The sequence below is a fragment of the Podarcis vaucheri genome (assembly GCF_965113315.1).
Source record: "Podarcis vaucheri genome assembly, chromosome: Z".
In the NCBI taxonomy this organism is placed as follows: Eukaryota; Metazoa; Chordata; class Lepidosauria; order Squamata; family Lacertidae; genus Podarcis; species Podarcis vaucheri.
The window spans coordinates 39,921,074-39,946,312 of NC_138758.1; the positions used below are offsets into that span (position 1 = coordinate 39,921,074).

The 25,239-nt window shown below is 44.6% G+C and overlaps 1 protein-coding gene across 10 annotated transcripts in view; it reads right to left on the reverse strand.

Moving 5' to 3' along the window:
* The window catches only part of MAPKAP1 (MAPK associated protein 1), a 199,567-nt gene that overhangs the window by 56,232 nt on the left and 118,096 nt on the right, over nucleotides 1-25,239 (reverse strand). For 7 of the 10 annotated variants that reach the window (XR_014215512.1, XM_082207703.1, XM_082207705.1 and 4 more), the window contains one exon: nucleotides 12,833-12,940. The exons of the other annotated variants lie outside the window; for them this stretch is intronic. Coding sequence is in view for 6 of the 7 variants with exons in the window: in XM_082207703.1 (XP_082063829.1) it covers nucleotides 12,833-12,940 (108 nt within the window). In the remaining variant the exon portion in view is untranslated. The remainder of the gene's footprint in view (nucleotides 1-12,832; nucleotides 12,941-25,239) is intronic. 10 annotated transcript variants of the gene reach the window in all.

The following is a 25,239-nucleotide window of genomic DNA, read 5'->3' on the forward strand; positions in this document are numbered from 1 at the left end:
CAGTTCTCAGCATGTCCAGGTATTTGCTGGTCTGCACACAATACTGAACAACATACCTGAGAACAGGTACAAATTTCATGTAATAAGGGTCAGGGTAGTCAAAAAGGCACCACAGAACTACCCAAAGTCCATACCACAGCTTGGTGAAATGGAGGGTGATCTGGTCTGCTGCTAGCAGAGCTTTGGTTTGATTTGGACTACAACTCCCGTTAGATGGTGTAAACTTCCCCTCTGATTAAACAACAACACTATTAACACAACGCTGGCCATGCAAATGGGTGCTGCCTTGTACTGTTTGTTTCAGCTGTTGAGTCAACATCTGACTAGCTTGTTCACAACAGGCATGCTCCACCACCAGACCAGCTCCCCAAGCAGTAGTGGCCCCAAAGCTGTCCCTGTAGAGATACTGATCCGCAGAAGATGCTCTCACAACTACAGAATCCATGTGGCCAAGCAGTGACTGGTGGAAAGGTGCTTCTGCTGGCCAGCCAAGCAAATTGTGGAACTCCCTTCCCCATGAGGGGGGACCAGATGATGAACTGGTCCCAAGTTTGGGCAGGCTCTCACTGGCCCTGGGTGTAATTTAAGCGTGTGTAATTTCAGCAGGCAAAATTAAATGGCAAGGATGAGAACACAAGCTTTCTTTTTTCTTTTTTTAAAGGGTGAGACCTCCAGACTCTGTCCTTTAGTCTTCATAATAATAGAGTCCATTTAACAGAGAACTGGTGGGGTGGGGTGGGGTAAACCAGATAAAATATGCTCTGAAAAGCTGCATAATCACTCTAAATAAAACGCAGGGAGGGAAAGGTTCAATTGGGATACAAGGATTAAGGCAGATGGCCCCGTCATTGCAATTTCACACCCCAATGCTGTGCCACGCAAAATCCAACAGGACTTCTGAAACTGTAAAAAGTAAATCAGGCTTGTTTGACTTCCTTTGTGCCTCACAACAAATGGGATCTCTCAGCAAATGCAACACTGCATGCCACAGTAACCACACCAGTCCTACGCAGGTAGGTGTATGGTAATGACTCCTCCGGAGTCATGACAGTGTTTTTCTACTACAGATTCCCAGGTTAATGTGACCATGCTATGGACTATTATCATAACATATAACCAAGAACACAGCTGAACAAAAAGTAATGATCCATGCTCCAGATTCAACTTTCCTCTTTCAACAAGCCTTCCGAGCAGGAGTATTTTATTCCGATCAGAATCTCAAACTGTTTAAAATTGTTTTTATATACAGGCATCCTCCCACTTATGCGGGGCTATGTTCTGGGCCCCCGCATGAATAAGTGAAATCACGTAAAGTGTTGTTGTTGTTGTTTAGTCATTTAGTCTTGTCCAACTCTTCATGGCCCCATGGACCAGAGCACGCCAGGCACTCCTGTCTTCCACTGCCTCCCGCAGTTTGGTCAAACTGGTAGCTTCGAGACTGGTAGCTTCGAGAACACTGTCCAACCATCTCGTCCTCTGTCGTCCCCTTCTCCTTGTGCCCTCCATCTTTCCCAGCATCAGGGTCTTTTCCAGGGAGTCTTCTCTTCTCATGAGGTGGCCAAAGTATTGGAGCCTCCGCTTCAGGATCTGTCCTTCCAGTGAGCACTCTGGGCTGATTTCCTTAAGAATGGATAGGTTTGATCTTCTTGCAGTCCTCTAAAAAGCATCTTTAAAATAAAAATAAAAAGGGAAGGAAAGGGATAAAAGATTTTCCTTTATAAACCGAGGGAGCGAACAAACCTGGCTCCAGGAGACCTGCGGGGCTTGAGGTCTTTAGGGGGGAGTTGCGTGGGAAGCAGGGTTGAGTCAGGTTTCCTTCCTGGGTGCCGCCATTTCCCCCCCAGGAGCCCTTGCTCACTTTCCATGCAAGCCGATGCCTTCACTGTCACCACCTTTCTCTCCTCCCCCTGAGAAGGTCAGTCTCTCAGGTATGGCCACGTTGGGGGGGGGGATGGATGGAGGCAGGGAGCCTCCACTTGCTCAGTGAGGCTGGTGGAGGGAAGCCAGCAGGAGCGGCAGCAGAATCCCAATGGTGGTGAAGCTGCGGGTGTCCCCTTTCCGTTGCCCCTGTGCCTCTTGCCCCATTCCCTCCCTCTTCTTCCTTTCTTCTCTTTACAGTGGTACCTTGGGTTAAGAACTTAATTTGTTCCGGAGGTCCGTACTTAACCTGAAACTGTTCTTAACCTGAAGCACCACTTTAGCTAATGGGGCCTCCTGTTGCTGCCACACTCCAGAGCACGATTTCTGTTCTCATCCTGAAGCAAAGTTCTTAACCTGAGGTACTATTTCTGGGTTAGTGGAGTCTGTAACCTGAAGCGTCTGTAACCCGAGGTACCACTGTACTGGTAGTTGTCTGGGCGGCCCTGTCTTTGGGGAGCCCGGCTTGGCGCAGGAGGGTCTCCGGATGAGCTCTACTTCAGTCTGTCATCTTCAGATCTCCAGCTCTCTCCTGTTGTTTCCTGGTATGATCCTACTTATTTATTTCCTGTCACCACACACATACACAGCCACACTGTGGGGTGCCTGTATAAGAACGTTTAGTCCAGCATCTTGTTCTCACAGTAGCCAACCAAGGTGGAAAATCCACAAGCACAAGCGCAACTCTCCCCTCCTGTGGTTTCTAGCATCTGGTATTCAGAAGCACTGCTCCCTCCGAGGAGGCAGAGTAAGGCCAGCATGACCAGTGTGTGTAATGGTTTCTATATATGTAATTCTTTTACATATAATGGCATTGTGAAATCATTTTGAGAAGCATCACAGGAATACATAAATGAAGTCTAAAAATAAAAGTCATTGAGAGCCTCTTTCAAATGCTCAGTTGTGTAACTAGGAACATGAACCCTGGGGTAAGAGCTATGGTGAGCTAGGGTTAGGGCTTGGACTTGGGAAATGGCAGGTTGAAATCCTGCCTCAGGTTTTGTAGAGATATTCCCCTTTCTCTCTCACAAGCAAGAAAGAATGCCTCTTTCAAAATGGCGTTTGAAAGCCTAACCTTTTTATAAGGGATGAATGAATATGACCTACTGGTTTATTAGCTTTTTAATCTATCAAAAACTGTAAGCTAATAATCTCTGCTGAATAAAAGCATTGATTTTGAATCAGAAGTTCATTTGATTAATTGATTAAAACAGTTTTATTGTTTACTATGATGAATTGATTTCATTCTCTGCAACAATTTAATAAAATTTGCAGATTCAGCAGCAGCACTTTTTAATCGAAACATTTAATTGATTAATCTAACATAGGGTGGCAACTTTTTTTTCTGTTGAGGGTCTCATTCCCTTGGGGTAAATGGTTGGGCAACACATGCTGACTGTTCAAAGCCAGCAGTTGGCAAGAAGAAAGTTGGGGGATGCCTCCCTAATCAACCTCCCTTTACTCTGGTTGTTGTGGAAGGAAGAGGCTGCTTTTGCAAGGGGTCTCAACTGACTGCTCACAGAGGCTTTTTGAAGGTATGCCAAGGGCTGGAGACTGTTCACTCCTCATCTCACCAATGTCTTGACTACACTTCTCAGCCTTGATAAACACTGGATAAAGGGAGGGCTTTAAGGTGGGGTGGGGGGCGACCTCAGGCTCAGAGGTGGCTGAATCTGGCCTTCTAAATTTACTCAAAAGAATTTGAGCTCAAAGGAGACCCTCAAACTTAAGACACTTGCTGATTTTTTGACATCTGATAAACTTCACAACTTGTTTTTATGTGTGTTGTGCCTAAATACGGCAGACTCTCTCACGTAGAGCTGCAAATTTAAGCAATTAAGATTTGTAGTTAGGTAAAAGTCTTGATCTTTTTTGTTAACTGATGCAGATTTTATTATACTGAACTGTTTAAAAGCATTAATAAATATGAATAAAAATATACTTGTTCTGATGGCACAAGATTAGACAGCAATGTCCTCTCAGACCAGCTGATTATATGAACAAATCTGACCTCTCTGGACCTCTAAGAGGGGCTGTTCTAGGCCTCTCTATTGGTCTTGCTTTTCACCCTCCTTGTGTGTTTTTGTTCCTGGCTAGAATATGTCCTTGAACTCTGATAATGCCTTTTGGTTGTCTGTGAGTAAGATAGAGGTGTGTATGTACGAAACTAGCTTTCTATACAAATGTAACATTAACATTTGTTGCCCCACACACTTTGGCTCCAACCAACACCGGCATGTGGCCCCTGGAAGGCTGCACAGAAGGAATGTGGCCCTCAGGCTGAAAATGATTTCCCCGCTCCTGCTCTAAGGCACCCGCACTGTGAATCAGTAATACAAGTAAGCATGCTCACTTATTAACTCCCTTGATAATAATCTAGAACCCATATCTTTGGAAAGTTGCAAGAACCAACCTCACAGGCAACACTGCCACTGACTTCATTGGGAGAAATGGTGCAACAACAATGTGATATATAAATGAACAAAATAAAGGGTACAAAATCAACGATATATATATATATATATATATATATATATATATATATATATATACATACAGGTTTTGGTGTCTTCGGGTGTCTTCCCGTGTAAGAGTCGGGGTGTCTGTGCGACGTTTCGACGAGGTCTCACTCGTCATCTTCAGGCTGGTGCTTTCGGCTTCTTGTTACTGGAACAGAGCAGAATCTGGTGTTTGAGTTCCTATAAATACTGTTGAGGGGTGTGGTGTATAGCCTCCAACGTTCTGGGCAGAGAGGAAGTTCCTAGATTAGTGTGCCTCTTCTTCTTTTGTTCCTTAATTACTTGAGGGATATCTTGAGTGATTTCATGAGTGATATTCTGAATACCACTGGGTGGGTCATTAAGTGTAGATTAGTTGCTAAAGCTTTTGTGTCTTGACCTCTTGAGCTTGTGAAGAGTTTTTCTGAGAAGATGGCTGTGCTGCATTTAGTTGTGCTCTGGCTTGGCTTCGTGTATAGGGGCGAGCTGTGGTTTTGTGCCTTGTGCCAGCCAGATCTGTGTAGGGATTGCAGGGGGGTGCAGCATCCGGAGGTGCCACTATAGTTTGGCTACTGGATGGAGTCTGTAATATGTCTGTGGAGAGGGTCTGGGTTTGGGTCTGGTGTGGTTGATTGGTGACGGCGTTCTGTGTGCCTCTGGTTCTGGTGTCGGTTTTTGTGGGGAGGGCTAATTTCCAGATGTCTGGCAGGCGGGACGTGTCGTCACGCTTGTTCATGTTGTGAGGGTGTTTCTCTATCTCGATGGCTTCCATGATTATTCTCTTGTGGTGATGTTCCATGTTAAAGAGCAATTTGGAATCTGCAAAATTAATTTCGTGTCCTGTTTCTTTCATGTGTTGGAAAAGAGAGGAAGTTTTTTCTTCTTTTTTGACGGCATTCTTGTGTTCTGCGATACGTGCATTTATTCGTCTGTTTGTTTGTCCAATGTACGTGGCTGGGCAGACTTTGCAGGGTATTTCATAGACCCCTTGGTTTTCCAGCTGGATTTTGTCTTTTGGGTTTCTGAGGATATTGGCTATTTTTTGGTTGGTGCAGAAGGCTGTTTTGATATTGTGTTTATGGAGGATTTTGCTGATTTTGTCTGTAGTGCCCTTGATATAAGGAAGGAGGGCCATGCCATTGTTTTCTTCTGTGTCTTGGTTTTTGGGGGGTGTTTCTTTTTGGATTAGCTTCGTAACCCTGTTTTTCTGGTATCCATTGGAGATTAACACATTTGAGAGATTCTGTAACTCAGTTGTCAAGTGGTCTTTGTCAGCCAGGCGTTTGGTTCTGGAGATGAGAGTCTTGGCTACGGAGTTTATTTGTGCAGGGTGGTGGTGTGATTGTGCATGTAAGTAGCGGTTGGTGTGTGTTTTTTTCTGGTAGATAGTGTGTCCTAGGGAGCCATCAGGTTTTTTGTAGATTAGGACGTCAAGAAAGGGGAGTTGGTTGTTGTCTTCTATTTCCATAGTGAATTGTATTTTGGGGTGTAGGCTGTTGAGATGTGTGAGGAAGCTATCTAGTTTTTCTTTCCCGTGTGGCCAAATTACAAAGGTGTCGTCAACATATCTGAGCCAAAGTTTGGGTTTGTGTTCTGACTTGTCTAAAGCATTGGTTTCAAAGTGTTCCATGTACAAATTTGCGATGACCGGTGAGAGGGGTGATCCCATAGGTGCTCCTTCTATCTGTTTGTATCTTTGTCCATTGTGGATGAAGTACGTGTTGGTTAGGCAGTCCCTGCATAGGGACCTGACCATCCTGGACCTGACCAACCACTGCCTAACCAACACGTACTTCATCCACAATGGACAAAGATACAAACAGATAGAAGGAGCACCTATGGGATCACCCCTCTCACCGGTCATCGCAAATTTGTACATGGAACACTTTGAAACCAATGCTTTAGACAAGTCAGAACACAAACCCAAACTTTGGCTCAGATATGTTGACGACACCTTTGTAATTTGGCCACACGGGAAAGAAAAACTAGATAGCTTCCTCACACATCTCAACAGCCTACACCCCAAAATACAATTCACTATGGAAATAGAAGACAACAACCAACTCCCCTTTCTTGACGTCCTAATCTACAAAAAACCTGATGGCTCCCTAGGACACACTATCTACCAGAAAAAAACACACACCAACCGCTACTTACATGCACAATCACACCACCACCCTGCACAAATAAACTCCGTAGCCAAGACTCTCATCTCCAGAACCAAACGCCTGGCTGACAAAGACCACTTGACAACTGAGTTACAGAATCTCTCAAATGTGTTAATCTCCAATGGATACCAGAAAAACAGGGTTACGAAGCTAATCCAAAAAGAAACACCCCCCAAAAACCAAGACACAGAAGAAAACAATGGCATGGCCCTCCTTCCTTATATCAAGGGCACTACAGACAAAATCAGCAAAATCCTCCATAAACACAATATCAAAACAGCCTTCTGCACCAACCAAAAAATAGCCAATATCCTCAGAAACCCAAAAGACAAAATCCAGCTGGAAAACCAAGGGGTCTATGAAATACCCTGCAAAGTCTGCCCAGCCACGTACATTGGACAAACAAACAGACGAATAAATGCACGTATCGCAGAACACAAGAATGCCGTCAAAAAAGAAGAAAAAACTTCCTCTCTTTTCCAACACATGAAAGAAACAGGACACGAAATTAATTTTGCAGATTCCAAATTGCTCTTTAACATGGAACATCACCACAAGAGAATAATCATGGAAGCCATCGAGATAGAGAAACACCCTCACAACATGAACAAGCGTGACGACACGTCCCGCCTGCCAGACATCTGGAAATTAGCCCTCCCCACAAAAACCGACACCAGAACCAGAGGCACACAGAACGCCGTCACCAATCAACCACACCAGACCCAAACCCAGACCCTCTCCACAGACATATTACAGACTCCATCCAGTAGCCAAACTATAGTGGCACCTCCGGATGCTGCACCCCCCTGCAATCCCTACACAGATCTGGCTGGCACAAGGCACAAAACCACAGCTCGCCCCTATACACGAAGCCAAGCCAGAGCACAACTAAATGCAGCACAGCCATCTTCTCAGAAAAACTCTTCACAAGCTCAAGAGGTCAAGACACAAAAGCTTTAGCAACTAATCTACACTTAATGACCCACCCAGTGGTATTCAGAATATCACTCATGAAATCACTCAAGATATCCCTCAAGTAATTAAGGAACAAAAGAAGAAGAGGCACACTAATCTAGGAACTTCCTCTCTGCCCAGAATGTTGGAGGCTATACACCACACCCCTCAACAGTATTTATAGGAACTCAAACACCAGATTCTGCTCTGTTCCAGTAACAAGAAGCCGAAAGCACCAGCCTGAAGATGACGAGTGAGACCTCGTCGAAACGTCGCACAGACACCCCGACTCTTACACGGGAAGACACCCGAAGACACCAAAACCTGCATTCCTGTACCCGTGAAAATCTACGAAAGCATATATATATACATATATACATATATATATATATTTGCTTTCGTAGATTTTCACGGGTACAGGAATGCAGGTTTTGGTGTCTTCGGGTGTCTTCCCGTGTAAGAGTCGGGGTATATATATTTGCATATATATATGCAAATACTTGAATTAGGGAGTCGGAAATCGGACCCTCGGCTGCACAGAGAGGCATTGGTGCTTGTGCCCCATGTGACTCAGGGTGCTGGGGTGTATCTGTTTGCCCCTTATGACAGATAGTAAGCTTCACAAATGCCATGTTCAAGCAGCTGAGTCAAAAGGGTTAAGGCCCATGAAACAGCACCCACGCAGGAGAAACAGAATTAGCAGGAAGTTGGAGTTGTTGGAGAATATGTGAAGCTCTAAGCAACAGCTGAGTGGCAGTGTTGGCAACAGCAGCTGGCATGTCAGGAATAGCTATGCGAGGATCTGGAAGGGAAAAACAACAAAACGCCAGAAACACACACACCCATGCCCCAGGGGTGGTGGTGTAATTTCAGTGGAAGTGGGGAGGGAGACCAGAATTCTGCAAGCAGGCACCTTCCAGAGATTGGGACTACAACTCCCATCAACCCTGGCCATTGGCCATGTTGCCTAGGGGCTGATGGTAGTTGTAGTCCCAGCAATGTCTGGAAACACCAGGTTGGGGAACGGCTGGTCTCCAGTCTTTGGATCCCACCCTATGCACCATTACTAGGGAGCAAGCCCCACTGACCACAGTGGGCTTGCTTTTGAGTAAAAGTAGCATTGTGCTTTAAATCAATCCAAGACTGAGCCACAAAGACTAAATAAAACATAAACGGAATTCCCACACAGCAGATTTTAAGAGCCTTTGTTGAAATTATTTCATGTGCATTCTTAAGAACATGGACCCATTTCATTGTTTGAAGTCACAGCCACTGCCATGATTCTGAGAAATAGCACCTTTCTCAAATGCCCCCTTGACAGGACCTTTTGCAGAAGCAGAGAAAGGTACTGTGTTTAAACTTTTTTTTAGTTTGCTTTTCCTTTACAGCAGGGAAAGGACAGAAATTATTAGGAAAACCACTGACAAAAAAGAAGAAAAGAAATAGTGAGCCATCTATGAGATATGAGCTGACAATAAGAACACAGGAAACAGCCTTAAATCAAGACTAGCTGCCAGCACCAGGATCCCTGGATCAGGCTTCCGGGATGAATTCTTCCACTAGATGGGAGCCTGGGACTAAGACCAGTCCCATTTTATAGAAGAGTTCTGCTTCCTGCCTGCTCCCCTCTACCCAAGACTGACAGACTCCCTTTTATCTTTTGGGGCATGGCTTCTCCTTGGCCCCTCCCTCCACACAGATTGGCAGAGTGGCTCTCCATCCCCCAAGAAACCAACACACGAGTCCTCTACTTTTAGGGGGTATGGCTTCTTCTCAAACAGGCTGCAGCTCCAGGCTTATTAGGAACACAGGAACTGCCTTATACTGTCAGACCATTGGTCTATCTGGCTCAATACTATTTACACTGACTGGCAGCAGCTCTCCAGGTCACAGATTCAATCCCCTGGATGGTATCCAATGCCAGTCCTTCTCAGAGTAGACCTATTGAAAATACCATGCATGACTAAACCTAGGTTCATTACTTTCATTGGGTTTACCATGAGTAAAACTTGCAGACAACCTCTTGTATGAAACCCTAAGGAGCCACTGCAAATGAATGTGGATAACATTGGGCTAGATGGACCAACCACCTGACTCTGTCTAAGGCGTGCCCTAAGGGCTGTAGCTCAGTGCCAGAGCATCTGCCTTGCATGCAGAATGTCCCAGGTTCAATCTCTGGCAGCATCTTAGCAGGGCTCTGATGAGTGTGTGGCAAAGGCAGGGGGACAGAGGCTAACTCAGGAGAGAGGGGCAGCAATTTATGGGGTTTGGTGCCACCCATGAGTCAGGAGCCTGGGCTAAAGGAGGGGGAAGGGTCCAAGCAGTCAAGAGATGGAGGTGGGGGCGCAGGAATAGGCTGTTCAGGTGAGGGGTGGGCTGGTCAAGTCTCCACTGCCCTCTTCCCTGCTGTCTCCTAGAACCAGGAGCGGCTTCAAGAGGGAAGCGCAGAAGACGTCTCAGGCTGCATGCACTCTGCTTCTTCAGATGAGGGTACTTAAGCTAGGGGGGAGAGGGGCATGCTTGTCCCACTGTTGCTTCAGCTGCTCAGTTGGGAAACTTAATGCCAGCTATGTAGTTACTAGGAGCATGTGTATCCAGTGCACCTTAGGAACTTCTGGAAGCATGTGCTTTTGTCAATAAAGAATTAAACTACTGGCTGCTTGCCTGCCTTGGCTGGGTGTGCTCAGGACACATCTCCAGGAAGGACTGTGAAAGTCTCCTGCCTAAAGCACGTCCAATCAGTGCAGACAATATTGACCTAGAATGGACCCAATGAACTGACCCAGTGCCAGGCAGCTTCCTATGTTCCTGCCTTGGGAGCAGTGCAAGAAAATGGCAAAACGTTCATATCAACAATACAGAAGAAGTAATCTTTAGCCTTGCTGCTTCAAACATCAAATCAAGGGGAGCCCAAACTATGACCCCTAGATGTTACTGGACTGCAACTTCCATTGTCCCCAACTGCTGACCAAGCTGGTGGGGGCTGATGGGAGCTGGAGCCCAACCATAGCTGGTAAGCCACCCCTGCATCAGAGACCGAACAAATCTCCTGTTTCTCCAAGAAAATAACAACACAAGGTTAACCATGCAGCACCCCCACAAAAAGACCCACATTCCCTTATTACTTCAACGTACTAGTATATTGCTTAATGAAAGTTCTTAATTGTAATTCAATTAATTACATACACAGCGTCCCCAATTACATTTTCCAATAAGACATTGGCTTTGGTACAGGTCTAAAGGCACTTAACCAATTTTAATATATTAAGACCAATTTCCCTTGAATACTAATTACTATCTAACGATGAAATGAGAACCAGGAACTTTCCAGAAGCTGGGTGGGAGGTATAAAAGTAAATTAAGCGTGAATAGTTGGGGGACCTCGTAAAAGAGAGAGAGAGAAAGAGAGAGGAGAAAAAAAATAGGCAACGGCATTCCAAATAGGAGTCTTACTGTATGTTTCAAAAGTCCCAAATATGGGAAGTGTTTTGTTAATCCTTTTGACAGCAGCAAGGGCTCTGTGGAAAAGGAGACATCTTGCTGTGTATTTGTGCTAACGCAAAGCCCTCTTTTTTAACTTAATCCCTTTGAAATATAAATGATACACTGGCTGAAAAAGAGAATTTTGGCTTGCATTTCACTAGCATCTGTTCAGCTCTGTGCAGAGAATGGATGGATATCCTCTCCCACACACATATATCACACACAATCCTATATTGCACATATACATATCACACACATTACATACGTACCGTGAGTGGATCATCTGAAATAACTCTTGTACTGAAACTCCTTTATCAGAATAAACAACTAACTTTAATTACAGCAGCTAAAATTAGACCGAAACGTATCGTGCAATTGCAGCCACTTCCAAAGGATGTGAAGAGCTCATTCACAGCTGTCCAATTCCTCACATTTTCTTTCCCCTCCACTTTGATATGCCTTAAATACTGAGTTAAGAGAAAAGAAGCAGCAAACTTAAATATATTGAGCTATGAGATAATGCCCTCTTAAATGAGAGCCAGTGTGGTATAGCGGCTGGAATCTGGGACTTGGACCTGGGAAATCAGGGTTCAAATTCCCACTCAGCCATGAAGCTCTCTGGGTGATGCTGAGGACCAGTCACTCCCTCTCAGCCTCACCTACCTCACAGGGTTGTTGTGTGGATTAAATGAGGGGGTGAACCAGGAATGCCACCTGGAGCCCCTTGGAGAAAAAAAGATGAGATAAAGATATGATAAGCAAGAAAGCTCACTTGGGCTGTTTCTTTGTTTGTGTGCTTATTTATTTAGAATACTTACATTATGCTTTATAGCTTCAAGAAGTTCTCAGAGACACTTACAAAAGAGCTTCAGAAGTCTCATGACCTCTGAGTCAAGGGAGTGGACCTCACTCAGCCCATGATGGTCTACTGACATCAGACAGGCTCTTTCACCAAACTCTTTTTGGGGCCTGCTTAAAACATTTTTGTGTAGACAAGCTTATGCTACTTTAAACAGTTTTGGCTTCCCCAAAAGCATCCTGGGAGCTGTAGTTTGTTAAGGCCACTGAGAGTTGTTAGGAGACCCTTAGTTCCCTCCTGGAACTACAATTCCCAGAGTCTCCTGGGAAGAGGGACTGAAAGTTAAACCACTATTGAGAATGCAAGTTCACCCACCCACCTTTCAGATTTGGCCTGCGAGGTTGATCTTGATAAGGATCCAGCCCATGCAGCTAAAATGGTTCTCCACCCCACTATGTAAGAATGACCTGATTGGTCAATAAGCAATGGATCTGGCGGGCTGGTTTAAGAGATTAAAGATTATGTGGTTTAGAAATGCTTTTAAACAAATAAAATGTAGAAGGAATGCTGGTAAAAGCCTGAGAAGAAGGGGTCAACCTCTGTAACAAGCCAGGCCATCCTTGCTCAGGTTTCTTGGAGCAGAAGGGTAGATCGGTGACTGGGGCAGGAGAGAGAGGGAGAGGGAAAGGGAGAGGTTCATAACAGGCTCGTAACTTCACAAGCACAGAGGTTAGCAGAAAACAGATTAATCATGAAGTGATAGGGTGCAGACTATTTAACCGAAAAGGTATGGAAATCAATCACTGTAGTTTTGGAAAGAGAAGTCTTTCTGGCAGGGAGGGAAGATGGCTTTGGGGGGCGGTTGGGAAGAGGAAGGAAGAAAATAAAGAAATAGCCAGATCTTCTTCCAACTTTGCTTGCCCAGCCCGGGGGATCTAGAGGACATAAACAATGTGACCTTAAGCAGCTTTTACGAGAGCGCAAGAGAGGGAGGGAAAGGGCCAACAACGTACTATTCTCGCGGACGAGGCAGAATTCCAAAGTGCTCTGGCTCTCCAAGGTACAGTCTAAGTCAACAGGGACGTTGGGCTCGTTCTGCTTCTCCAGCCGGTACTGAGGGCCTGAAAACAGACAATACATTTACAGGATTTCTTTCAGCTTGGGCAGGGAGGAAGAGGGTATTTTTTTGGAGGGAGAAATAAAACATTGAAGCAGGGGTGGGGAACCTCAAGCTCAAGAGTTAACGGTGGCCCTCTAGGCCTCTCTATCTGGCCCTCATAACTCTCCCCGAGCCACATGCCCACTCCCTTAGCCACACAACCTCATTGGCTCTGGCTCACACAGTATTTTTCCTTGTCCAGAATATGTCCTTGAACTCTGCTAAAACTTCTTGCTTCCATGGATGAAATAGAGAGAGGGGTGTTTAGAAATTAGCCTGCTGAACAAAGATAAAAATTTATCCCGATTGCTCTGCCCACTTCTGCCTCTGGCCTTGCCCACCACTGGCACGCAGCTCTCAGAAGGTTTTCCAGAAGGGATTGCGACCCTCGGGGCAGAAGATGGTTCAGCATTAAAGGACTCCAGATGAGACAGTCTGAACAGATAAATAGTGAAGACCACATTTAGTTATTTATACTTCTTAACACCTCCCTGCCCTGTAAGGCAGACCAGTATTGTTCCCATTTTAGTACTGAAAGAATGTAGATGTAGAGCAAATTGATTTGCGCCCCAAGAAAAATCCCACCCACTAATTCCATGCCTCAAGGAGGGATCTGAATTTAGTAATCTGGCAAATTCCAAATGGTGTACCATAAGGGAACTTGTGTGATGGGACATAAAGTTAATTAGATAATTAAAGACTCCTGTGATCATAATGCACCTGCCCATTCATAGATGCCCTGCTGTCTAATTCTGCTACATTGCACCGAGATATGAATGTATACTTTCCCGCCCTGGGAAAAGGCTCCCCTCTGCGTCTGTGCACGAGTCATGATCTGGCCTACCCTCCCTTCCAAGAAGTCTTCACTTGAAAATAGAAAACTCTTATATCTCTCTGCATCGAGTATAAGCAGATCATTCAGTCCTTCTAGATAAAGAAAATGTTCAACATCAGATGCGGTTGCCTGCTGCACCTCTTTATGAGTCTCTGCTTTGTGCAGGCTTCTTCCTAATCAGGAATATCCAGATCAGCAATGACCAGGCCCTCAACTCAGTGAAGGAAGAATCTGCTTTGAGGGCAAGTCATTAAATATTACAACACACAGTGGAAATCAACCCCTCCAGTTTTAATGCAGAAAACAGTAACAGAGATTTGGTAAACGCTGTTCTAATTCAAAGGCATGTGATGACCATTCTCAACCTTTGACTCCTTTAAGGCTCTGAAACGCTTCTCCTTCTCTTAAGAATTTGTGGAGTGGCTGTAATGGGTTGCAGGAGGAAGGTGCAGAGAAAAAGAGCAGACAATGCTTTCTCTGGAACGGGAGTTAAGTGTCTCATCGTAATCCTCTCATAATTCAAACTCAGCAAAGCATTTACAAATATTTAAAAAGCACAGGCAAAAACAAAAACGGGCGCCTCGGACATCACATTGGTTACGAGATGGAACGTGTTAAGACAATTAATTTCAAAATTTACGGCGGCTGGGTTTCAATTATGGCTCCTCTGCCCTTCCTGCTCTCCCTTCCTCCCCCCCCCCCGGCCCCAGTCGTGTGAAGAGTACTCTCCCTGTGCCAGTGTAGTTTGCTCTTGATGCAGCATTGATTTGTCGGGGAAAATGAATACTCTCTCTCTCTACTCTTGGTGACTTTCTTGAACAGATGCAGAAAAAGCAGCCGATTTGTGGGCTGCAGGGGGGAAAGCGCAGCGAGTCCCCATGTGGCTGGCGCAATCAGAAATGGCACATGTAGCTGGTTCCAGGCATTTAGGAAACCAATTGCACTCTGAGAAACAAGCAACTAGCAAAGAAAAAAAAAAGGAAAGGAAAGGGAAAAAGGCGCACGTGAATGCACACGCACACACAAAGAGGGATAGGAGAGGTGAGAGAACAAAGCAAAATAAAAACAAAACAAAACCACTTGCACACAAAAAGAAACACAAAGCATCCCAGAACAAAGTGGAAAGCACTTGCTCATCTTTTTAAAAAAAGAAACCACCCCTGTGTGCGTGTCTGTGATAAACCCAAAGCCCACAAGCTAGGAAAGGAACAAATGGGGGGGGGGGGATAAGTTGTGTCAAATAAGGAAAAACACATTTTATCCATGAGAGCTTAAAAAAAGGACAAAAAAGGCATTGCCATGAGTGCCAAAAGCAGACGCTAAAATGGAAACTGATTGCGTGTGTGTATTGTCAGACGTGGATTAAGAACTGAGCAGCCCTGTGTAAAACAATCCTCAGAACTGAGAACAGCCCCCGCTCTTGGCACCCGTGGCTGGAAAGATCCCAGTTGCCACATTTGCTTAGAAATTTGCTGCTGGCACCCATTAATGACACAACGGCTTGGAAACCGTTGTGTTGATTAATGGTCTGCCTTTTGATCAATTAATGGATTGTCTTTAAAATCAATTGGTATGCCTCCAAAACTTTTAAGAATATGGGTGCTTTTTATACATAAAAAGATAGTTGAAAAGCATAAAACAGGTTTCAATTCAACCAAAGGAAGCTACCTGCAAGAAAGGCTAAGGGATGGGTTTTCCTTTCCATCCCTAATTATGGGAACAAACACACAAGGAAAAGGAGTAGTCTTAAAACCAAGAGCTGGTATACATTTGACATTTGCCCCAGGCAATCAATACATAAAGTGGCATATATCTGGGTGTGATTTTAACCTGGAGCTTACATGTCCATTCTCCCTGTTTTCCACTGTTTGCTGTTTCAAGCAACCCTCCTCTGTAGAAACTGCTCCACACCAAAAACTCCCCCACTGAAACAACAACAGACAAAGGTATACATGGAAAATGTCTTTTTGGGGTTTTCTGAGGAGAGGGGAACTCCAGATTTAGCAGGGAGAACATTTGGAACGGAAGTTGTTTCTGGTGAACGTTGTATGGGTGGAGCCTACAGCTCATCTAGAAGCTCACAGTCTGAGTTGTTTCATCACAACAGCTCATTTGTAAATTCTAGACTTAGTAACCAGGGGAAATGGGACACAGATATGCTAGCTGTCGAATATATATTTCTGCAGCTTTAGCCACAGTGACAGGGGCTGCTGAGAGCTGGAGTCCAAACAAGATCTAGAAGGGCTATGTGTTTCTCAGCCCTAATCCAAGAGGCAACCCCTTTTGTCTCTCGCATGAAATAGGGAATACCACTTTTTAGATTATGGATGAAGGATCTGTGGCCCTCCAGATGTTGCTGGTCTACAACACCCATTAGCCCCAGCTAGCCTAGCCAATGGCCAGGGATGTTGGGAGATGAGAATCCAGCAACATCTGGCTACTGCAGCTGGTGATGGGAAGTAGCTGGTAGTTCAGTGAGTACAGCATGAGACTTTTAATCTTGGGGTTGTGGGTTCGAGCATCACATTGAGCAAAAGATTCCTGCATCACAGGGGGTTGGACTAGATGGCTCTTGTGGTCCCTTACAATTCTATGATTCTTCATGAGAAATGAAAACGGAACAGGAGTGATGGTTTGAGGAAGGCACCCCGTGACAATGGGAGAGTTCCTAGATTAATCAAAAAGCAAAGGGGGATTCTTAGAAGTGACTTCCAATGGTGGCTATTGTTGTTGTTGTTAAGATTTTTTATAATGCCTTCCAACACTGACTTTGCAAAGCAGCATACAAAATAAATATCAAACAAAGAATGATCACGACAAAATATAATAAACTTATCTTTTTTTAAAAGCAAACCAATGAACTACCAGCAAGAGAAAAAGTGTGTTAGTATGAAAACAGGAACATTGGCTGCTTCTGGAAAGGGGTGGGGGAAAGGAGGAGCTACATATAATATACAAATTCATGGAAGAGAAGTCAATCCATGACCATTGGCCACAACACCTAAACAGAAGCTCCAGCTTCCTTTGAAGTCTATCCACAAAAAGGCAACCCACAAAAAAATACTTGCTGGGGAAAGCACTGGTGTTTTCATGCCCTGATTACCCAGAGGTCACTGGGGTGTGTGTACGGGATCACCCATTTGTAACTGATTACGTAATTTCCCTTTATTTAACTCTGCTGGAAAGCATGTACTCAGCCTGGGGGGGGGGGGGACTAAATGGTGTGAGGTTGCAGCCACAGCTTAGTTGCAAAAGTCCTGGGTTCAATCCCTGGCACCTTCATGTAGCACTGGGAGAGACTCTCTGGGTTGTACCCAATGCCAGTCCTATTGAGAGGAGACCAGCTGAAATTATTACTTTATCTGTTAGTCACTTCTGTTGCAGAGTGACGCAAAGTGACTTACATAAAAACCAGTTAAGAACAAGTCTAGCAAAAGTATAAAACCACGTATCTACAGAGAAAAGGCAGGACTTACAGATTGTGCTCCAGTTCAGATTCAGGGCTGAAAGTCTGGTGCCAAAAAATAAAGATGGCGCCAGGGGTGCCTTCTTGGGGAGAGCATTCCACATATGAAAAGACGCAATCTTGTGTTGCCAGTCTCTAAACCTCCCATGGAGGAGACACATGAAGACAGGCCTCAAATGGTGATCCCAGGGTCTGGGTGGATTTATGTGGGGAGAGGTGGTCCTTGCGGTACCCGGGTTCTGAGCCATATAAAGCTTTATAGGTCAAAACCTGATCTTTGCATTAAGCCCGGAAACACATTTGTAGCACACGACTAATAGGTCAATTGATTCTAGTAGGTCTACTCTGAGTAGTGCTTAGTTGGGCACAACCTCCATGGATGCTGCACTTCAGCCACAAGCAGTCACATATGTGGGGCTGCTAACACTAGAATGTGTTTGGTAAACAATCCACATCTCCCCCACTGCCCCCCCATTCCACAGTTTTTTTGTTTCCTGACCTATTGCTTAAACATTTCCCTTCTAGCAGCTGGTTTCAAAATTAAAAAACAAAACAAAACTGAATGTGACCTGCGAAGGTTAACAATTCTGCCTTCTTATGCTGCACCCTGCCAAAAAGAAAAAGGCCCCTCCACCCCCAGATGACGAGATGTATAACCAAATTAAACAATTCCCTCAACAAAAGAGTGAAAAGCTGGACCCTATTATACTGAGCCATCCCGCTGGCCGGTTAAATTGCAAAAGCCTTCAGAAAGGCTTTTGAAAGCCTGACCCATCAGTTCTAATTTTTAAAACTTATCCTTTCAGTCAAGGCGAGAAAAAGGCCCAATTCCAACTTTTATCTCTGCTAAGAAAGTGCTGTTATCTCGGGGGCTGATGTCAGGGAGCTCTATCTCTCTTTCTGCTGACAAGCAGAGACGAGGAGAGATAAGATTGGGAACGAATCTCACTTCTCAGAGTAAATAAATAATCAATACTCATCTAAATGTAAATGAGAAAGTATCCCCCTCTGATAACAGGACTCTTATCAAAGAGCCAATTTTCCCAGAGACACTGGGCCTCCGCCAAATCACCATCACTCTGCCTGGACCCTAATGGCTAAAAATGGTCACTAAATTGAACCGATCACCAGAGATCAAGTAAGTTTGGGCCCTGGCTACTTTCACAGCCCCAATGTTTGGGAATGCAATTGTGCCCCCATTAACTTTCAATAGCAATGAAGAATGCATAGGTCAAGGAAGATGAAGCTGCAACAATAAACCTCGAAACCTGTTCTTTTTCCTTCCCCCCACCTTCAGGAAAATGAAAGAAGCAAATGCTATAAACAGGTCCCCCCCCCCCACTCTTTTTTTTTTTTTTTTAAGGCTGTAAGAAAGAGAAAGCTGTGAATTGGGTCAAAATTACAGAAAGATACCTTCCTTTTTTTGGTACTGATGAGTTGTTTTTAAACAAAGATGTGGAATAAACTGTTGTTTGCCAGAAGACACTAAGATGCTTTACGTGAATTCCTCGTAGATTGTGTGTCTACTGAAATGAACATGCGTAAGCGTTCCAAAACACTATAGAGTGGAAAAAATATTATTACTCCTTTGATGTGGATACTTAGCTATTGGGTCGGCCTGAACTGCATGGTCTCTGTTTCAGGAACAGTATCTTCAAATTTATTCTGCCAATCTGTAAAGCTGTAAGCTTTCTCTGCATTGTGTTACCAGAAAGACTGCCTGCCCCTGTACAGATCTATAAGATCACTTAGATTGTTTGGGGGAAATTCTACTCATGCTACTGAACCCAGCAACATTTCATGGGGGGGGGGTGACCCAGAAACGGGTATTGTCTGCTGTTGCCCCTATACTGCACAATACCCTCCCCTCTGGTAGGTAGCAACCACTTCTTGCTTCAGACATCTAATAAAGACATATCTTTTTGCCCAGGACTTTCCTGAACCATAAGATTAGGCCCTCTTTTAAGTGTTTGCATCCTCTGGTTTTCTGTTTCATTTGCTTTTATGTGGTTTTATATTGTTGCTTTGTGTTTTTTGTTTGTGCTTTAACGATACGTTTGTTTTATAAACTCACAGGATTGTAGAGTTGGAAGGGACCCAGGGTCATCTAGTCCAACTCCTGCAATGTGTTAAACCACTGGCTAGAAGAACATAAGAACACAGTCTGCTGGATCAGGTCTATGGCCCATCTGGCCCAACATCCTGTTCTCACAGTGACCACCCAGATGCCTGTGGAAACCCTCAAGCAGTATTAAAGCACTCTGCCCTCCTGTAGTTTCCAGCAACTGCTATTGAGAAGCACTGCTGTCTCCAACTGTGGAGTTAGAGCATAGCCATCGTGTCTACTAGCAATTAATAGCCTTCTCTTGGTTTCCAGCAACTGGTATTTTGAAGCATGACTGTTAAGCCCATCGGTTCCCAGGGGTCTCTCCCAGTTCCATTCTGTTCCCCAGTCCTGTGGCTGCACATTCAACCCTCTATGGAACTGGTGCTGGGAAGCAGGAAGTGTTGCTAGACTGGGAAGGGCCACAGCTCAGTGACAGGGCACATGCTTGGCCTGCTGAAGGTCCCTGGGGTCCAGATCACTGGCGTTTCCAGCTAAAATGATCAGAGAGCATGTGATGGGAAAGACCCCCCTCTACCCAAAACCCCCAAAAGTCATCACTAGGGATGCCAGAGTATTCCCAACAAAAATGGAATCGGAAACAGAAACTGCTGTGGTCCATGCATTTGTCTGCGGACAGGAATTCACACTGTTGTCGCTGTTTAAATCTGCAAAAGCTATGCAATTAATAAAGGTGTCTTCTTCTTCATTGTTCTGACATTTCCTTGACACTGAAATGAATGTAAGTCTTATGTAATGATGTAGCTTACAAAACTACTTATGTTAAATTAAGCATACACCTTGTTTGTTGTGACTGCATCCCCTCCTCCCTATTTCTTTTTTTTCTTTTTTGGCAATTGTAATTTTTTAAAAAAAAATAAGTTGTATTTTAAATTATCGTAATCTGCACTGGGATCTTATGGTAAAGGGAAGGTAATGAATTAAATAAAAATAATAAAAATAAACAACAACATTAGCAGCATAATAGTGGTCACTGAAATGAAAAACATAATGTATCATGGAAACTGAATGGAAACAATGTTGACATTGACATATACAAGTCAGAATGGAAATTGCTGCCTTCTAACGTTTCTAGTCACTGCCAGTCAGAGTGGGTGAACCAATAGTTTGACTTCCTATGTCAAACTGCTTCCTATGTCCATACTAAAGTAGATTTTCTTTCCTCTCTGAAAAAGGAGGAAGGAAAAGCCAGGGAAGCCTTAAAGCTAAAAGTAGCTCAGTTCTTTATCAGATAGAAAGCAAATTTTTATAGAGAACTTTCAGGGGGAAGTCACCTTTTGTGGTTTGGCTTGGAACTGGCGCAAGCCCTTTTGTTTATTTAAAATATTTATATACAGCTTTTTTCAAAAAAGAAAAATGACAACAGCTCAGTGCAGTTTAAAGGCTATAGGAAAGCGAGAGAGGTGAAAGCCAGAATTTCTCCATCTGCTCAGCTTCACCCTCCCATTGGGGGTGGGGTGGGAAGTGAGGATTAGGTGACCCAGAGAGCCAGCCAATCCATGGTGCTACCTGCTGTAAGGCTTCCAGGTTTGCTGTACCTGCACACATGGGCCACTTGTTGCTGAATGAGGCAAACAGGCCACCCCTTTACACTTCTTGATTTCTTATTCTGTTCTGGGTTAAGTGCCATCCACCAGATTTGGTTGTTTGGTCTACGCTTCTTCACACAATGCAGGGTTAAAACTATAGAACTTGCTCCCAGAGGAGGCAGAGATGGCCACTAACTTGGATGGCTTTAAAAGAGGATTGGACAAATCTATGGAGGACAAAGCTATCAATGGCAAGTAGCCACGATAGCTATGCCACAGGCCTACTTGAGGGTTTCCCAGAGGCATCTGGGTGGCTACTGTGAGTAAAGGATGCTGTACTAGATGGACCACAGACCTGAACCAGCAAGCTTTTCATATGTTCTTAAGGGAGATGCTGTCACTGATCAGTCTAGCAGAATCAGAAATGGTCCAGTCCCAAATAATAAACCTTGCAGGTTGACACACCCACGTGCGCACACTTCCACACTCTCCAATACTGCTCCCTGAGGTCTTTTGTATCCTGTAGCTGCTGCCTTGCAAAGTGTTTTGATACAGAAGCTCAGGACTTGAAAAGTCTCCATGAGTTGCAGAGAGCTGAAGGGGAAGCCCACATGCTCCCAACTACATCCAAGGCAAGGACAGAAGTCAGAGGAGGAGAAGTTATTGCCATGCATACAAACAACAACAACCACTCCAGACCAAACCCCAAATCAATCAATCCTATACTCAACACATTAAAACACACACATGAAGCAGAAGGCAGCCTTCCTTGACTTGTTGAAAGTTCCCCTCCCCTGCTCCTCTGGTTGGGAAATAATATTATTTGCCAGTAAAAGTTTAAATCTCTCCATTGAAGTGGGCTTTCTCCCTGCTGGGTAGCAGAGGCACCCCCAGTCCTTCTTTTGTTCTTCTGTTGTTGCTCTCATGGGGCTAGAACAGACATGTGGGGCTCTGAGCCTGGCTGCCTGCCCCCCCCCCCGATGCGATGAGCTTTCAGAGCTATTATTTGGAGGACCTTCATGGGCAGGGAAATGTGTTCAGCCTCAGGACGGCCACTGGGCTCCCCTACTTAGGAAAGGCTATAAAATGTTTCCTGTTTGGGCTGGGACTCTGCCTAAGGAATAATGGACTTCTTGGCTCTGGTCTGTTTCTCTGTGTCCTTTGGCTCCTGACTCCTGGCTCTTGTCCTTCTGCCTCAGAGCCCCTGGCACAATTCCTAATTCTCAGCTCCTGGCTCCCCTCTGATTGCTGCCTGCGGCTCAGCCCTGACATTTACGATGGTGATAATTGTGTTTTAATTAGACATAAAGGCTATATGAAGTTTTTTGGTTTGTTTTTTTTTTAAAAAAGAACATTAACTGCATTCAGCTGCATTTGACTACATTCACTTCCCTTGCCTACATCTCTCCCCAATTTCAAGCTTTCCCTAATCTCACCCATGCTGGAGTTCTTGATTGTAAGCAGGTTGGGTTCTGAGAGTTGTCTTTTGCTTCTGTCCCCCTAGTGAAGCAGCATAAATAACTACCCCAATTTTACTGCCTCAGAACTCACTGCAAACCTCCACTCACTGTATTCCTTGAACATGAAAACACTTCTGGTAAACTGATCCTATAAGCAGTTTTCGCACATGGTTCCCTACAAAACAGTTCCTAAATGTTTGTAGTCAAATAACCAAAACTCTGAAATGGTTCTTCCCTCTTAAACATAAACCAAGATAATAACTTTTTATTAGTACCGGAAAAGGCATATTAATGGGCTGACTGCCCCATGTTTGAAACAGCATTCAGTTCTCAGAGAGGGCAAAGCCTTTAAGGTAGGGCATTTAAGGAGTGGATGGTATTCCCCATACGTATGGTTGCAGGCTTTGGTCCCCATTTAGGACCGGTGCACATTCCTGCATGCTGGGGGGGTTGGAATACACGACTCAGGGTTCTTTCCCACACTGATGCTAGACTCCTTTGGTATGTCAATTCATCATGTCACAGATTATGTATGTATGCAGGTGTGTGTAGTGTGCATGTGTGCATCTGGGCGTGCATGTTTCACATGTGTATATGTTTACATATGTGGTGTGCATATATGCATACGTGTGTGTGCATGTGTACTTATGTGCATGTGTATGTAGTATACACATATGTTGGTATATATATCTGTATCTATATATCTATGTGTTGGTGGCCATAAAAATAAGAAATAATAATAATAATAATAATAACAACCCCAAAACCTTTGCATATATATTCTGAATGAATTGAGTAATGTAACTTAAACTGAGTGCTTTGTGTGCAATTAATTCTGAGCTATTTAATTGTTCATGGGATAATTGGCCAAAGGGGGCTCTTGGGCTTTGCCTCGATACTGTATATCCTGGCAGCATTTTCTCCCCATGTGGGGCTGGGCGTCTCGGTTGGTTACTGAAGTGGCCTCAAACTCCCTTGCCAATCTGATTGTGGAAAAGCCCATGTGGTAACAGCATTCTGTTTTATTTTGCAGCTTTTCCTAAGTGCACAATTATCTTTTGTGGCTCTGTGGTTTCTCCTTATAACTCTTAGAACTAGGGAGTGATAACTCCTTATCACTCCCTAGTTCTTTACAGTTCTGTCCAGTAATAATATAAACAGCCAACAACAACAACAATAACAAGAACCAATCCATCCATCCAACCAACCAGCAAGAAACCCGTTATCAACCTCTCACGCTCCTTGAAGTACCAGCATGCCGCCTGCCAGTACAACTGAACACCAGGAACTTGTTTCTCCACCCCACATGTAAGGGTACGGCAAGGGGGGCTCCCAGCCAAGCTGAGCCATGCAAGTGGCAAAAAAGATCAAGAATAGGGCATTAACAGTGGGAAGGAAGCATACCCCCCCAACCCCAGTGTTACCACTGGAGGCAAGAGCTCAGCATCCCCCTCCAACCCCAGTATTACCACTGGAGGCAAGAGTCTCATTTTGGCAGGAGTTGTTAGTCACCAAAGATGAGCTGCAAGTACACTCTGATGCCTCTTGTCGCTGTGGCTTTGGGTTTACTTTGGAGTCCACTCGTGTGCCTCCCCATGGCCAGCATCCTGGCACTCCACAGGCATCACACATGACAACTTTTCCTTGTGCTTTTTCCAATTTTAGTTGCACTATGCATCTGGGGCCACCAGTTCAAGAACACCAAGGTTTGTTTCTGGTCTGACAACCAGGCAGTGGTAAGAATCAAAACCAAGCAGTTGGCCAAATCGGAATGCGTTATCAGGATGCTTCGCCTCTTTGTGTTAGAATGCCTTTAAGGTAACATTTCCTTGATTTCATAGTCTCGGGTGGCGATTTTAGGCATTGAGTGGAATCCTTTAGTCTAACAACTGAAAAGGGCTGAAGCGGCGAATCACCCCTTCTGTGGTAGTGATATCATGGTACCCCATTAGAGGGGTCTTGAGGGGAGTCTCTATCCACAAGTGTACAACAAGTGGGCCATAGAACTCCCCCCAGCTACGCGGGAGGGAACCAGTTGTGTAAATGCACGTTTTGCAGTGGCCCCATATTCCCATTCAACCCTGACTTGCCTCAGATCCCCAGTAGAGGGCTGAGAGGGAAACACACCCAATGCCTATGCCAAGGTTTCCTACATCTGCAATTCAATAAAGTTTTAATCCCAAAAGATGTTGTTGTGTCTCCTGCTTAATCCTTAGGTCTGGCTCTCAGGGCGGTGGGGGGACTGCACCTGGGCATGCATGCGCACACACACAAACACACACATTTGGGAGCAAGCCCCACTGAACTCAAGTAGACATGAATAGGATTGCATTGTTAGCTAATTAATCTAGTGATTAGGTTTTCATATTGATAAACAGGGAACCTACTTTGCTTTCAGGTTAGGTTACGCATGTGTGCATCATAGGCATCACCTGAAAAGTGGCATTGCAACTTAAGGGAGAGAGAAAAGAGGTAATGCCTCTTGTTCACCATCTGTAGTTTTATAAACTTGTGTGTGAGAGACACACAAAGATGCATGCACAAATATATATACACCCTCCATCGTGCTTTGATACTGAAAGCCCCCATCCCTTCAGTAACCATCACTAGGGCCAGAGGGAAAGTAAGCAACAGTCCATTCCATCAGTGCTTACACCCAGCTCCATGACTACAGTAGCTGCATTTGGCAACTAAGAACTGGGACTTGAGTTTGCTTTATTCCTCCTTCCTACCAAGTCCTCATCCTTTTATGCTGTGTCATTTAGATTGTAAAGTCTGAGGGGCAGGGAACGGCCCTGTTTCTGATTTTCATAAGCAGGCTCTAGGCATCCCTTCTGGCTGAAGAG